The following is a 15,267-nucleotide window of genomic DNA, read 5'->3' on the forward strand; positions in this document are numbered from 1 at the left end:
CGTCCCAGCTAGTGAAAAGTTAAAGAATGAAATTATGTCAGAGGTTCATAGTTCAGGATTTAGTATCCACCCAAGCAGCACAAAAATGTATAGAGATTTGCAAGAAAATTTATGGTGGAATGGCATGAAAGACAGCTAATTTTGTGGTCAGATGTCTCATCTGTCAACAAATCAAGGTTGAGCACCAAAAACCTATAGAAATGTTATAGTCTTTGCTCTTATTGGAATGGAAGTGGGAGGACGTGACTGTGGACTTTGTCTCAGGACTTCCCCGCACCAAATCAAATCATGATGCAATTTGGGTGATCGTGGACAAATTGACTAAGTCTGCGCACTTTTTGGCCATTCCTATGACTTACTCCCTAGATCGTCTCGCACAACTTTATATTAGAAAGATTGTCCGACTCCATGGCGCACCCTTGTCTATCGTGTCTGATCGAGATCCTAGTTTTATTTCTAAATTCTAGCGGAGTCTTCATTCAACTATGGGGACACATTTGAGATTTAGCTCAGCTTATCAGTTGCAAACTAATGGACAATCCAAGAAGACTATCTAAACCCTTGAGGATATGTTGCAAACGTATTCCTTGGAGTGGAAAGAAAATTGGGATAATCATCTTCCACTTATGGAGTTATCTTACAATAATAGCTACCATTTAAGTTTAGGACTAGCACCTTACGAGGCGTTGTATGGTAGAAAATACAGATCTCCATTTTGTTGGTTTGAGGTCAGTGAAAGACAGTTATTGGGACCAGATATAGTATAAAATGCCATACAAAAAATTGTCAAAATCAAGGAAAAGCTTCTTACAGCTCAAAGCCTTCAGAAGAGTTATGCTAATAACCGGAGAAGAAACCTAGAGTTTCGAGTGGATGACATGATTTTTGTAAAAGTGTCACCTTAGAAAGGATTGATCAGGTTTGGTAAGAAAGACAAATTGAGTCCTCGCTTTATTGGGCCTTTTGAGGTGTTAGAGTGTATTGGAGAGGTGGCATATCAAATAGCATTGCCACCTAGGTTATCTATGTTGAGAAAGTATGTGCCTAATGCAGACCATGTGATTGATTTTGAGCCTTTGGAGATCTGGAAAAATCTATCTTATGATGAGCAACTTGTAGAAATTCTAGAAACTCAACAAAAAACTCTTCACAACAGGATAATCACATTCATGAAGATTTTATGGCAAAACCATAAGTCGAAAGAAGCAACTTGGGAGCGTGAAGATGAAATGAGGGAGAAACATTCAGAGCTTTTTCCTTAGTCTTCATAGTGACTATTACGGTATTACCTTATCCTTTTATTACACTAATTTTAATTTCGAGGACAAAATTCTTTTTGTTGGGAATAGTTGTGAGAATTGAAAAAAAAATATTGAGAGAGAAGAGGGTGCACATGCGCTGCAGGATGATCTCCTCGTGCAGCTTGGGGATTACAATAATAAAAAAATGAGTGGTAGGATCTTCAACTTTGATACCAAAATTGATGTAGGACAAAAGAACAAACTTGCGAAATCTACTAGGGTGTTGGAATCCACCAACAAAAAAAAAAAAACCTCGGAATTCGCCAAACAAAGCAGATGATCTCAAAATCTCAAAGTATTCATTAACCTCAAATAAGAAGATAATAAGCCTTTATATAGGCAAACCGTAAAAAAGACAAATAGACTAAAATACCCCTATATAAAAAAAGACCAAAGTGCCTAAAGAATAAAACATAAAGGCTCTCTCTCTCATTAACTTGTCACGCAACCAACGTGTCACTAGGTGGTCTACAACTGCACAATATGTCATATTGTATCACATGTAATAGCTGTTCATTACTTGTATTTTTGAACGTGCGTTTTAGCTTACTATACATGTTCGAAGTTCAACAAATACAAGTAATCGGTGTATTGAAAAGCGGACGCATGTGGCGGACAGTCACCCCAAGACGAGCACCAAGATAGTCTAGCATTTTTAATATATAAAAATAAAAAATAATTATATATGATATATATATACATACATACATATGTATGTGTGTGTGTATATATATATACATACATATATATATATAGATAATATATATATGTTTATTATGTACATATATATTTTTTTTATATATTGGGAAGTGGCTTTCTACATTGGGAACCCACAATGCTTTGAAAAGAGAAGTGGCTTTCCAAATCAGAGAGAGAAAATAAGAAACTTCTCCCAAAGAAGAAGAAGAAGAAGAGGGGGTCTGGTATCGCCCCGCCATGGTGGCGGCCTTTAAAAATAGTGTAAATAACTACATGAACTCAATTACCTATGTCTACAAAATACTTTAAAGCACATAATCATAAGCATATCAAATAAAAAATGCCAAGATATGGTAATACATGCCATTTAAACTGACCTATCCTATGGACCATGAAAATACCGTATATTGACACGATATCAGCACAATGTCATGGCATCTAAAAACCTTGGTTGAGTCAACAGATTAATTTTTTTATTGTACTGCAGTACTTTCTGGAGCATAGGTTGTGTGGCATTCTTCTTAGAAGCATCTGACAATTCTTTCAACTTTCTTTTGTAGAAATAAATTGTATGGGAAATTCAATGGAAGCATCACTTTTTCTCACGTAAACATACTTTGGTGTAATATTCTATTCATGGATTTCATGCTAATTGGCACAGTCAGCATGGGTTAATATGTATCGTGTTAGTGAATTATCATCACTGATACAGAGGGAGTATCTCAATACTTCTCCATAGCCATTCATCGACATGTGCCACTAGAATTAAGCATTTCTTACTTTAAAGAAATCCAATTTGGGGTCTTTTTCATCCCTTTTGATACATTTTTGCATTTGATACTTGATTTTTATAAATTATACTTTAAATTTTAGAAATCAAACAGAAATTTTTGGTTTTCACGGAGTTATTTACTGTAGCAAGCGGATTTTAGAAAAAATGTGGAAGAGTATGAGATTAAAATCTAATATTAATATATAATGTTGAAGGATTTTAATTTCGCCCCTAAAATTTATTTTAAGGTCCTAGAAATATTTAGATATTATTTTTGAGCATGTTTAAGACTATTCAATGTGTCAATGGCACACCCAATTGCACAACACATGCCAACCATACATGTACAGTCCTGAGCTAAGGTCGGCAAGCCCAGTGCCACTAGCATGGCAAATCCTTGATTTTACTGACCTATAGGGCCATGTATGTTCAATTCCTCTTGGAAGTATTAACAATATGCTCATCTAGGATTTTTGGTGCTTCAACAAACTAACACTTGTTGATGACATGGCATACCATTAGTGCAAGTAGTTGGCAACCTGCAAAAATATTGTCCTATTGGCGGTATCAGACTATTGCGTTAATGTGTCAGGCCAATTTTAGGACATTAGAAGGCTGCTGAAATTTCTCTTGTATACACTTGAAGCTTGCCTACATGTTATGTGAACTACAACCCTGTGAAATAGGAGATCCATTAGTAAACGGAGGTGGGATCCACTCATCAAAAGTGGAAATTTCTGGTTCACTTCCATGGCAGGTGGGATTTATGTGCATCAGTATTTAGTGTAAGAATCATTATGTTAGGTGGATCATTATCACATGACCTTTATCATGGTAAACATAAAAGACAATTTATTGCCTTATAACTCAGTTCTTTGTTAGATCACCTTGTTTGTATTCTTCTAAACATATGCAAAGACCTACTTTATTTCAGAAGAAAAGAACAAAAAAAGCAAATGCCAGTGTAGGTACATCAGGTATGATTTAGCTGTTTGAAACGATAAAATGCCAATAAATAGCAGCAATATTTAGCTGTTCCAAAGGATAGAATGCCAATAGATGGCAAATGTGTGGTACCTCACCTGTTCTACTGCATGGTACATGCACTGTAAGAAATCTCTTTCTTGCCATTGGTACGACTATTTTGGAAGAAATCATGCTTTAGTTTCTCAACCACTTTCTCTGTTAAACCTTTTACAGGACTTCTTTTGTGTAATGGCACCTTATTTTTTTCTTACAGGTACTCTGGCGCGTGGTTGATAACTCGATGTGGTATACTGCATAAAAGGCGATATGATATCAATCATTGGGGTCTTTGTATTGCTATTCTCTTTCTTTATGGTGTAGTTTTTCGCATCATTGCCTTCATTAGTATGGTGCTATTGCAGAAAAAGACAAGGTGAAGCCCAGGGACTTTGACCTATTCCTCTTTGGTTTTCTGTACGTGAGAAAAATCAATTTCGCCATTATGTTGGCTAGATGAAGATAAGTACTTCTTAGATAGCAAAGACACTATGAATTATTAGTTGTATATTTGTTTCGATCAGCATCACGATTTTCAAACTACAAATCTCTTTGTATCTTTTTCTTGGTATGTGACTGCTATGTGCCTTGGAAATAAAATCATGCCAATATTGCTGATTCATTACCCATTAGCTTACGTTCTGGGGCCAATTGATTATCTGATTATTTGTCGTAGCTTGTAAAACAAGAATTTCGTGTGATCTTTGTTAAAAAAGATTACCCTTGTGCAATTAAATACAAAGATTTCACTTTTTGCCAGCATTTGAATGTTCCCATAAAAGAATTAGAAGGTCTGAGAAAAATTTGTTCCAGTTTCTTCTAGTGATGCCCCAATTTGTGATCCTCGATTCTGGCAGGCACCTTTGTTTAAGATACTGACAAAAGAGGAAGGCAACTCCCTGGTCTAAATAAAGGGAGGAGGGTCGAGCATTGTTTTTTGGCAGTATCTCCCACTTTTCTTATGACTCTAAAAATATGAATTTATTACTCAGTAAAGACTATTGCTGCATTAAAAATCTCTTTGGGTGATTTGCATTAAAATGCTCCACAGTTCTCGCATGGGCAGAAATGAGCTCTCCCACTTTCAAATTATATCTTCAGTTCTATTTTTACTAATTTAAAAAACTAATGTTAGGTTTATTTGTATTTATCTAATTGGTAATTATATTTTAAAACATAATTTATATTCATGTAATGTGTCTAGATTTTATGTATGAGTATATGCACAAGTTATGAAATATTTGATGAAAAATAATGAAGTGGAAGATTAATTTTGAAGTCAAAGTATTTGAAACGATTTTAGAATCATTATTGAAGTGCTTAAACGGTGTCATGATAGTTGAAAAATTATGAAATTTTACCTGATGGCAAAGGAACAGTCACTCTGCATTTAACTGTTTAGTCTACCGTTTGAATAGGACATTCGAACGTACTCGAGCCGAGTTCAAATGCATCTTGTAGTATTTCACACTGCGTTTATACATATAGAGAGCTTGTTTTGGCCATTCGAACACAACCTGTAGGCGTTCACATATACAGAGGTTTATATTTGGCCATTCATAGCGCATTCACACTTTAGGTCATTATGTTTGAACACACTCGCGTCGTGTTCAAATGCACTCACGTAATTTACAATTTCTGGAGTTATATGAGACCTAATTTGACTTAAATTTAGTTTTATCTCTAAAAGTATTTATCTTATCTCTAAGAGAATCTATGGAGAATCTTTGAAGAAATATTTATCTTATCTCTAAGTCATATTTATATTATCTCTAAGAATACAATAAGTTTAGTCTAACCCTATGATTGAGGACCGTCAAGTATTAATATGGAGATCACATTTTGGAAGCTATTAAAGATCAATTCCCAGTTTTAGACGGAATGTGCTGAATCATTCTCATTTCAACATATTTACATTCGATCTAGAAGAATTAAGTCTCGAGAAAGATTTGAAAATCTATCATGGGAAGCAGTGTGCCACGGGGTCTAGTGAGTAAGGTTGGTACAGATTGAGTCGTGAGGATCGACGGATGATCTGTAAGCTTTTTGTTAACTGCTATAGGTTTTAGTGATTGATTTCGGTCCGAGTTTGGGTTTGTAGTTTTGTTACCCAGTTTTAAGTTTTCCCACATAAATATTTTTATGTTTGTGATCGTCTTTTTTATGCTTTATTTTTCACATATTATTATTGATAGCGTGTGATAGATCTCATCTCCTAGAGCGTTTCTTACATTTTTCACTTAATACTATAGCTTACCTAAGAATTCATGTAAGTTTCAGTTTTTTTCAAATAAAAGAATTAATACCTACTAAATTATATCATTTACTATATTTACTAATTTAGTCCTAACAAACTAAAAATAGATTGTCGTATTCTAGAGATAACCTATTTCCTTCTTCTTAATTTGATTTTTTTTTTAAATGTCTACTCTATTCTATCTTCTTACTCTCATTCTTTTGCCATCTAATTCCTCTTATTTTATTGTTCATCAATAACAATTCAAATATTTTTTTCTCCTCTAAAGTAATCTTATTTGGCAATATTAGAAGATAGTTTTTGTTATTCAACATAGCATTTATCTAGCCAGAGGTCATTTAGATCCTAACTTGGTAGCCCTCCAATGGCTAGATAAATGCTATGTTTAATCATTGGTGTGAAATGAGAGAAGTTGTTGTAGAAGAGGAGGGGTTAGAAGTTGGAAGAGGCCGACAAAAAATTTGGGCGGTGGAAAAAGGGAGATAGGAGAGGACACCAATGGCTAGAGACAAGTTGAGAAGGAGATAAAGGCCAAAGCCAATTTAATTATCCAAGATTATACTCCAATTAGGGTTTCCTCCACATATTTATAGGGGCTCACCTTAGAGACCAAAACAATTAAGTTAAAACCTAACAAACCAACAATTAAGTTAAAACCCTAGCAAAACTAATAATTTTTGCCGCGGTGTATTCGAACGCGCCCGATTGCGTTTAAACATGCAATTTGTGTTCTCTATAGTTGCAAACGCGTGCAGGTATTCGAATGGCCCCGTTCGAACGCAGATCCATGGTGTTCGAACGCCCCCCTAGCAAAAAGCCTTATTCTCTCAAACAAACACAAACTAGATAAATAGGCTTATCCCAATGAACCCAATGCCATGGGTGGATCCAATCCAACTAAGTTGTGATACTAGTAAAAAAATTGATTATGCATGAAGGATATATTCAAAGTATTATTCAAGTATTGAAATAAATAGTTGTATATAAAGACAAAATATCGAGATAATAAACTTTAACATAAAAATATCTTTCTTAGGCTTCTTCCGCATACATTGAGGGGATAAGGAGACGGTGGAAGATTACATATATTTTAAAATCTAACACTATCTAACAAAATATTTAGATTTAATAGGGGTACTATTGTAGACTACAAAATATTACTTTCTCATGATTCAATACAAAGTTTGATTCATATTACCTTAGGTATGCATCAAAAAATAGTAAAAAAATCATATGCATCACTTATGTAAAAAATAGCCAAAGAGTATACAAAACATAGGTTTTCATTTTAGTCAAGATACATATCGAAATTTAAATAAAGAAATCATGTGAATAAAACACAATAGTATATACAGGCCCTAGGCTAGGCCCGATTTGGAACGCGAGCCTCGGGCTGGGCCGCACCCAGCTAGACCCAATGCTTGGATCGGCTGCACCCAGCCCGACTCGAAGCTCAGGCTAGACCGCACTCGGCCCGACCCAGCGTTCGGGCTGGCTACACCCAGCTCGAGCCCAAGGCACTCCCCTCCTTCCTTCCTCACCTCAATTGAAAGGCAGAAGGAAGGCTGGCTACTGGCGGCCACCACCGTCGGTAGTATTCATTGATCCCAAATATAGTCTTCACTATAAAACGAAAATATGTCTGAAAGAAGCATATTCTTAACAATAATACTAAAGTATCTCCCAACGATGTAAATGAGAAAGGGATAAAAATAACCCTAAACTCTATAGAGGAATATGAAATGGGAAAAGATGTGATTTTGTGTGCGATTTCTCCAATTCTTACCTTCCTAGAGTGATTTTGGTGCGCGATTTCGACAATTTGCGATTTTTGTGCCAATCTTAAAATCCCTAGTTAGGGAAGGAGATGAAGTTGCCCAAACAAAAAAAAAAAAAAAACATAAGCAAAACCATGTTGGCAAAATTGATATGGTATTGTGGTCATTTGGCTATGCCCCATTAATTTAGATAGTAAATTTGACTATTTTTACTTTAGTTGTAAGTATAAGAATTGGTTTGAAGTATTTTAAAGCATAGAAGGTAAATTAATTTTGGGCATAAGTATAGTGTATTTAGCCCTACTAATTACCTAAACCCATCGAAGGACTTGTCTTGCGCTTTTGCCGAGGAGCCATAATATCAAAGAAAAAAAAAGTGAAGAAGAAAAAACAGGAAAAATATAACAAGTATTGAAGAAAAAAGAGTTGGATGCATGTGTTAGGATTTAATATTTGAGAATGGAAGGACAGCGCTAAGGAAGAAGATGAAGAATGATGTTTGAGCTATGAGAAATCGTTGTAGTTGATGGTCAGGAGAGAAATAATTGAAAGACGACTGAGGTTTGAGCTATTAGATATTTAATTAAATGGTTGGGTTAGGTTAAGAAAATGGTAAATTGGGTATTATAAGTAAAAGAATTATATCTATAATTCTCTCCCTCTTTTCTTCTTCTTCCACAGTTCCTTCTCTCTTTACAAAAGTCCGGGCTTGGCCCAGCACTACAGCAGGTAGAGCTAGGTAGAGCCTTAGCACCCTAGAAGAGGGATTTTCTCTTTTTTAATTTCTTTTAATTATGTAGTTTATAATATAAAGTTAAGATAAATTAGTTTATTTAGATAGTTAATTATTTTGACAATTTACACTCGCTAATATAATTATTAACTAAATATCATTAGTACAATCAGTAATTAACTATATTTACAAGCATTTACATTTATATAAATATATATCTATAACTTATATATTATTAACAGATTTAATACTTATAGTTTTGTTCATTATAATCAAAATTTATGTATATTTCTATTCATGCTCATAGTTACGTAATTTTAACGTCTAACATATATTATTATGTCTCAATAAAGTAATAAGATAATCTATTTATTATATGTGATTAAATATTCAATGACTATTTTACTTATAATTATACATTTTTAGCCTTTTACCTTTATTTTATAATTACATATTTAGATTATTTCTATATAAAAAGAGCAACCCTTTTATTCTTATTTCATAATTAGTATTTTATAATAATAACATATTTATACTGTCAAAATTATATCTATAATGTAAATCTAGATATTTAATAAAAGTAAAAAGAGGAACTCTAAACCTAATAAGTCACTACATTTTATATGACTTAATTCTAATTGGATAAATCTAGATAAACGACTAATGTCATACTACTTAAACATTTTTATTTCACGAACCTCTTATTTGATACTCTGTAGATTCTACTAGCAATGAATTGGTGTTTTATGGACAGATGTGAGGATATATATTTTATGTATTATGATCGGACTATGAGTAGTTTTATCCTCTAGATAGCTCTCATATATTATGATATATTATGATATATTATATATTTATATATACACATTCTACTTTGGTTTCTAATATGATTATATGATATATATATATATATATATGATTCAAATGAGTATATTTTTATTATTTATTAGGTTGATCTCAGACATGAGATGCAGATGATTTAGAAATGATTAGAGATGAATCTTATGCATATTTTATTGGTTAAGTTGATTTGTACCATGAGCAATCATGTTATGAATATATGATTGGAGACTGCATCGTATTATTTTTTCTTTTGACTTCTTTACCACCTAAATTCCTAATATGCATAATATGTTATAGTATGATGTGCTTGCTAGAACGATATCTAGTTAGGATTGATATTTGTCATACTCTTAGCATATGACAGAGTATGATTGTGATTAATAGCGTATGGTAAGATACAATTATCATTGATATTCCCTTAATGTATAGTAGAGTATGATTATTACTGAGATGCCTTTAACGTATAATAAAATATAATTATCTTCAGAGATACATTTAGCGTATAGTAGTATATGTTTTGAGCTTGTGGCATGATGGCATGACAAGTATCGAATTTGGGGCTGAATATCATGGTTTAGCATGGTGGATGATATTCAGGGGTGATGACTATGTGTAACACCCCAATTTAAAAAAAAAAAAAAAAAAATTCCTCTGACTGACGCACGTGCCAAGCACGTGCGTCAGCCCTGCCACTCTGCCTCCTCCTCCTCCTCTTCTTCTTCTCCCTTCCCTTGCCGTGCACGCCATCTCTGACCTTCTTATCCCCTTCCCATCGCCGCAGACACCTAGATTTTCCCCCCATTTCTCCTCCACCGCATTGCCTCTCTCCCTCTCTCACGGATTGCCGGAGCCGGAGGCGACGAAGTACCGTTGCTGCCGAAGCCGGACCGAGTGTTGCCGAGCCCGCCGACCAAACCTCGGTAAGCCTTTCCCCCCGCCTTTAGTCTTGATAGTGTAAAACCCTCTCTCCCTCGCCGTCGTCGGAGCCCTCGGCGGCCAACGACCTCGCGTCTAGCCGCCAATCCGAGAAGCCCCCGATGGAGGTGGAGAAGCCATCTCTGGCTTCGGGCCCTTGGTGATGGGGCGAGGACGGACTCCCCATGGCCGCCGGCCATGGAGCGCGACCGGCGCCGGCGGGTCCACCTCCTTCTCCTTTCTCTTTCCCGTTTCCCCTTTCACTTACCCGTCGGTCTCGTGGCCACCGCCGGCCTCGTGCTGCGCTGCCGGCTTCGTGGCCGTGTCGTCGGCCTCGCGCTGCGCTGCCGGCCTCGTGCCGCACCGCCGCAGCCCCGCAACCCCGTGGACCTCTCTCTCCGCCTCGACCTCCTTCCATCGGAAGGAGATGGGGTGGAGGGGTGGGGGTTAAAACTCCCACCCATTTCCTCCTTAGTGGGCTGTAGACCACTGCAGCCCACTAATCTAGTGTTGGGGTGGGCTGCAGACCGCAGCCCACCAGTTCGGTCTGGGTGGGCTGCAGGCCGCAGCCCACCTAGACTCGGGTGGGCTGCAGACTGCAGCCCACCAGCTCGGTCTGGGTGGGCTGCAGGCCGCAGCCCATTAGCCCGTTGTTGGGTGGGCTGCAGTCTGCAGCCCACTATCCCCAACCTTGGTGGGCTGTGGCTGGGCCCCCAGCCCACCAAGGCCCTTTTGCTTTGTGGGTTGGGTTTGGGCCTACCCATTACCTCTAGCCTAGCCCATTTGGGGCCATTTGGACCCTATAACTCCGTTTACCATTTTCACATAATTTGATTAGCCTGATCCTTAATTTTGGGATAATACAAGATTCCTAGGATGCCCTTGACTCGTACCAAACATAAATGTGCTAATAAGATAATTAATTTTATTAGTTCGCTAATGACTTTACTTGCGTGAATTAATAGGATTGACACCGCGTGAGGAAGATTTTGGGATTCCGGACTAGCTGACGAGTTTTACCATACCGTGGAGACCCCCCAGGCGAGTAGAGTTATACAAATCTAGAATAACATGATACAGTAGGAAATGTCAGTATTAATGCATGCAGTCGGTACTCCCTGTTATATCTTTTGCATATGTAGTTATTTATAACCTGTTCATCATAGTATCATGAGAATGTTAATGTGTATGATAATGTTTTACATATGTCCTGCATGATATACTGTTGCATAGATATATGATTGCTGTGAATATGGACTGTAATGATCATGATGACTATAACATGCTTTATACACGCATAAACACTGCACCACTTCCACCTATCATTAGTAGTCGAATTCTGACTAGGCAGTACCCCTACTCACTCAGCCCAGGGTTAAGGGCAGAGTGTATCATATATGTCTATACTATTAGCGGCCTACACCTGAGGTCGGGAAGCCTGTGTGGCATTCAGGTAGTTATACTGCATAGTTAGGACTAGATTATGATGATAGAAGAACGTGATTGTGAGGCGGGGATATAACTCTAGCGGTACCCGACGACGCAGGGTTAGGGCGTCTGTGGATGAGCCGAGGGCTCCTGATTCTCCCGAGGGCGGTGATGATTTAGAGAGAGTGAGATATGGGCTTACGACCGGGGTCCTGAGTCTGATGGCCATAGACAACCGGTCACATGTAGTGTCGCCATACACGTGTAGGTGATATTACCGCTAGATGTGTATATATCCCCCCCTCGATGTATGTGATGATGGATGATTGTTTCGTAAGAGTATTTACCCTGTGTGGTGAATAGCTCGGTGAGCGATGATAAGTATGATTATTGTTTTGGCAGACATGAGATGACTGAACTGCTATTTTATTGCTATGCATAACATGTAAACCTATGATTGAGATGTGTACAAATAAGAGATTGTCTCAAACTTTATATCTATGTGAACTGATCATAATATGTTTGGTAAACTAGCATATTCCAAGATAGTGATTGGTAATCTTTATCAACTGCATTAACTTAGTAAATTGTGGTAAGTCATTTTAATAAGCATGTCGTTATCGTTAGCAAATTTAGGCATACATTGGATATACACCGGTGATGTCATTATTTTAGATTGTATGGATCCTACTCGTTGGGCTGTAAACTCACCCCTCGTGGCGTATTATTTCAGAGCTAGGGGACGCAGGTGCGGGTAGCGAGGAGTAGCCGCTTTCTTTCTTTTTAGTACGTATGTTAGTTGTATTAAGCCCCTGCGAGGGTATGATGATGACGTTGTCTCTTTTTGGACTTTAACATAGTATTTTGGATGTATATTTGGAAGGCTTGTTGTGGCCTGTGGAACTTGTATCCGGACTCCTTTAGTTCAGTTATTTATGGTAAATTTGTGTGGTTGTGTGCCTTGTGAAATCCTTGTACTGACAGGTCATGTGATGTACCGCGTGGGAGGATTTATCCACGCGGTTTACACGTGTATTTGGAGGTTTGGGTGTTTCACTATGATAGTGAGAGATACTCCGATTATATCTAATTTTAAACACATGATTATCGAGTGGTTGGTATGCATCATACATCTTTATTGATGAGATTATTATCACTTTAGTATATATCATATGCTAGTATACTTAGTAATATAGTATTATGATTTACTATAAGAAATATTTTTGGTTGATGATATAATTTGTCGATTCATGAAATAATATTACTTACATTTACATATATTATCAAAGATGTATATATATGTGTGTGCGCGCACACTTATACATAATATCATACTCATTCTTGATTTATATTATCTATTATATGATTTATTTTTTATTTAGCATCACTAATTTGGAATAAGGTTTATTTACTAAGCCTTTAGCTCATAACTTTCTTTATTATTTTATTTTTCTAATTGTCCCCAAATATGAGGTACCTAGACTTAAGATATCTTAAATAGATATTCTAAAGTGAAGATGAGGTGAGCTAAACGTAAGATAGTATAGAAGTTAATTCGATGTGAAAATTTAGTTATACGTTATCGGATATATCTGTACTCTATATTAGACAATAATCTATATAAAACATGTTGAATTATATTTTACTTATGTATTAGTCATTTTAGTTGTATTTTGATGACTTAGCCTTTGTGGATCCTACTAGATTATATAGTAGTTCAACATGATTATTATTAATTTAGATATTAATATATTAACATATTTATTTGCATGATAATATAATTTATCCTGAGATAAATTATACAAGTACATGCTCATCTCTAGTGTGGCAGTCCCTCCCATCTTATCACGTGCGCCTCACGGGTCATATGGGTGTGTGGGTGAGAACGTGCCTATAGCACGGGTTTTGTTACAATTTTCAAGAATAAAAAAGGGAAGGAGTTATCTAGGATAACCCTCCTTAGTCCACTCTACCAAATAAGCCCCAAGTACAATGCAAATGTATTAAACATTTTTGTTAATAGAGACGTTCAATTTGACAACAATATTTTTGAAACATATCTCTTGTCTTAGTAATTTTGATGAGGGGTGTAGGCTTACATCACATGACTGCTAATTCTCCAATTTATATTTCAATGGAGACGTTGAATTTAATAGCATTTTGTATTTGATATCTAGATACCTAACTTACTAACTTGCCTAGTTCTTTTTGGGTTAGCTTGCAGAGCATGAAATGCTGATAAAAAACCAGTGACTTAAGATAAGAAGAAGATGCTAATAAGATATTAATTAGATCATTATGTTAGATCAACATCTCTTTTTTCTTCTGAAACCCAGCCCAAACACCAGAATCTAATTTATCAAGCAAGATAGTGATCTAAAATAATAATCTAATTGATATCTCATCAAAATTCTTAATAGACACAAAATTAGTAAGATAAGTATCAAAATGAACAGAGCAATAAGGCCAATAACACCTTCATAGCAAGAGAAAGAAGAGTCAGCTAAACAGAGAAGCATAGGGTCACTAATTCAAAATCAGAAAAGACTTCAAACAAACCTATATTTCTTCTTGATGATCACAAGTTTGCCATTATTCATTGACTTTCTTTGAAGATATTCTTACATTATTGGCACAAAAATACTAACATTCTAATTCACCTGCAATGTTTTGTTAACTTCAAAACAATATGCATTTCTCTTGATTAAGCCAATAATTTGCACTTTCCATCGGATCCTCAAATAACTTTAGCCTATGTTATTATAATAGATTTAGAATCATAGGGACCCCTATCACTTAAAAAATAGTTTCATATAGGTAAGAATAACATACTACGCTAAATCTTATGGTTTACCTATTTGCTATGTAGGTGACTTCAACAGTGTGGCGACCCTGGAAGAGAAGGAGGGAGGGGACAATCGGCCCACCTCTAGAATGGGAGAATTTACAAACTGGACCAACAAAGTTGGTCTTTTAGATCTGGGTTCGTGGGCCCGGCTTTCACCTGGTCCAACAGAAGAGCTTCTTGGGGCTTAATCCAAGAGAGACTGGATCGTGGCCTTGCCTGCCCAATGTGGTGCTCAACTTTCCCGGAGGCGAGAGTTCTCCACCTACCAGCCATCTTTTCGGACCACAACCTAATCCTCCTAGACACCAAGTCGAGCACTAGTACAAGAAAGCATAGGTTTCGCTTTAAAACTTAGTGGCTAAAAGGAGAACTCCTCCTCTCCTTTCTGTAGAAAATCTTGGCGGAAGACACATCTCCGGCAGCTCGCTCTCCTCAAATCTCGCAAACCTCATAAAGGAGCTTCGTGTTTGGGCAAGGAACCACCCCTCCAGCTTTTAGAACAACCTAAGGAGACTGGAGAAGGAGTTGCTTGATATTCAATCAAAAAGTTACACTCCTTTGAGCTAGGCTAGGGAGGACACTCTGAGAAGCATCATGAGGACCTCCTCCTAAAAGAGGAGATCTACTGGTGGCAGATATCCAGAGTGAACTGGTTAAAATGGGGAGATAA

General features: G+C 36.6%; 1 protein-coding gene across 2 annotated transcripts in view; it reads left to right on the forward strand.

The window, feature by feature from the left end:
* LOC140762540 (ABC transporter G family member 28-like) overlaps window positions 1–4,585 on the forward strand; it is a 79,692-nt gene extending 75,107 nt beyond the window's left edge. Inside the window, exon 14 of one of the 2 annotated variants that reach the window (XM_073100414.1) lies at window positions 4,013–4,585. In XM_073100414.1, coding sequence (XP_072956515.1) covers window positions 4,013–4,175 — 163 coding nt within the window. In that variant the 3' untranslated portion in view covers window positions 4,176–4,585. The remainder of the gene's footprint in view (window positions 1–4,012) is intronic. The other variant, XM_073100413.1, reaches the window with a different exon arrangement.
* Window positions 4,586–15,267: the final 10,682 nt, after the last annotated feature.

Source organism: Typha angustifolia, chromosome 7 (assembly GCF_048772165.1).
Source record: "Typha angustifolia cultivar Huaian chromosome 7, ASM4877216v1, whole genome shotgun sequence".
Lineage (NCBI taxonomy): Eukaryota > Viridiplantae > Streptophyta > Magnoliopsida > Poales > Typhaceae > Typha > Typha angustifolia.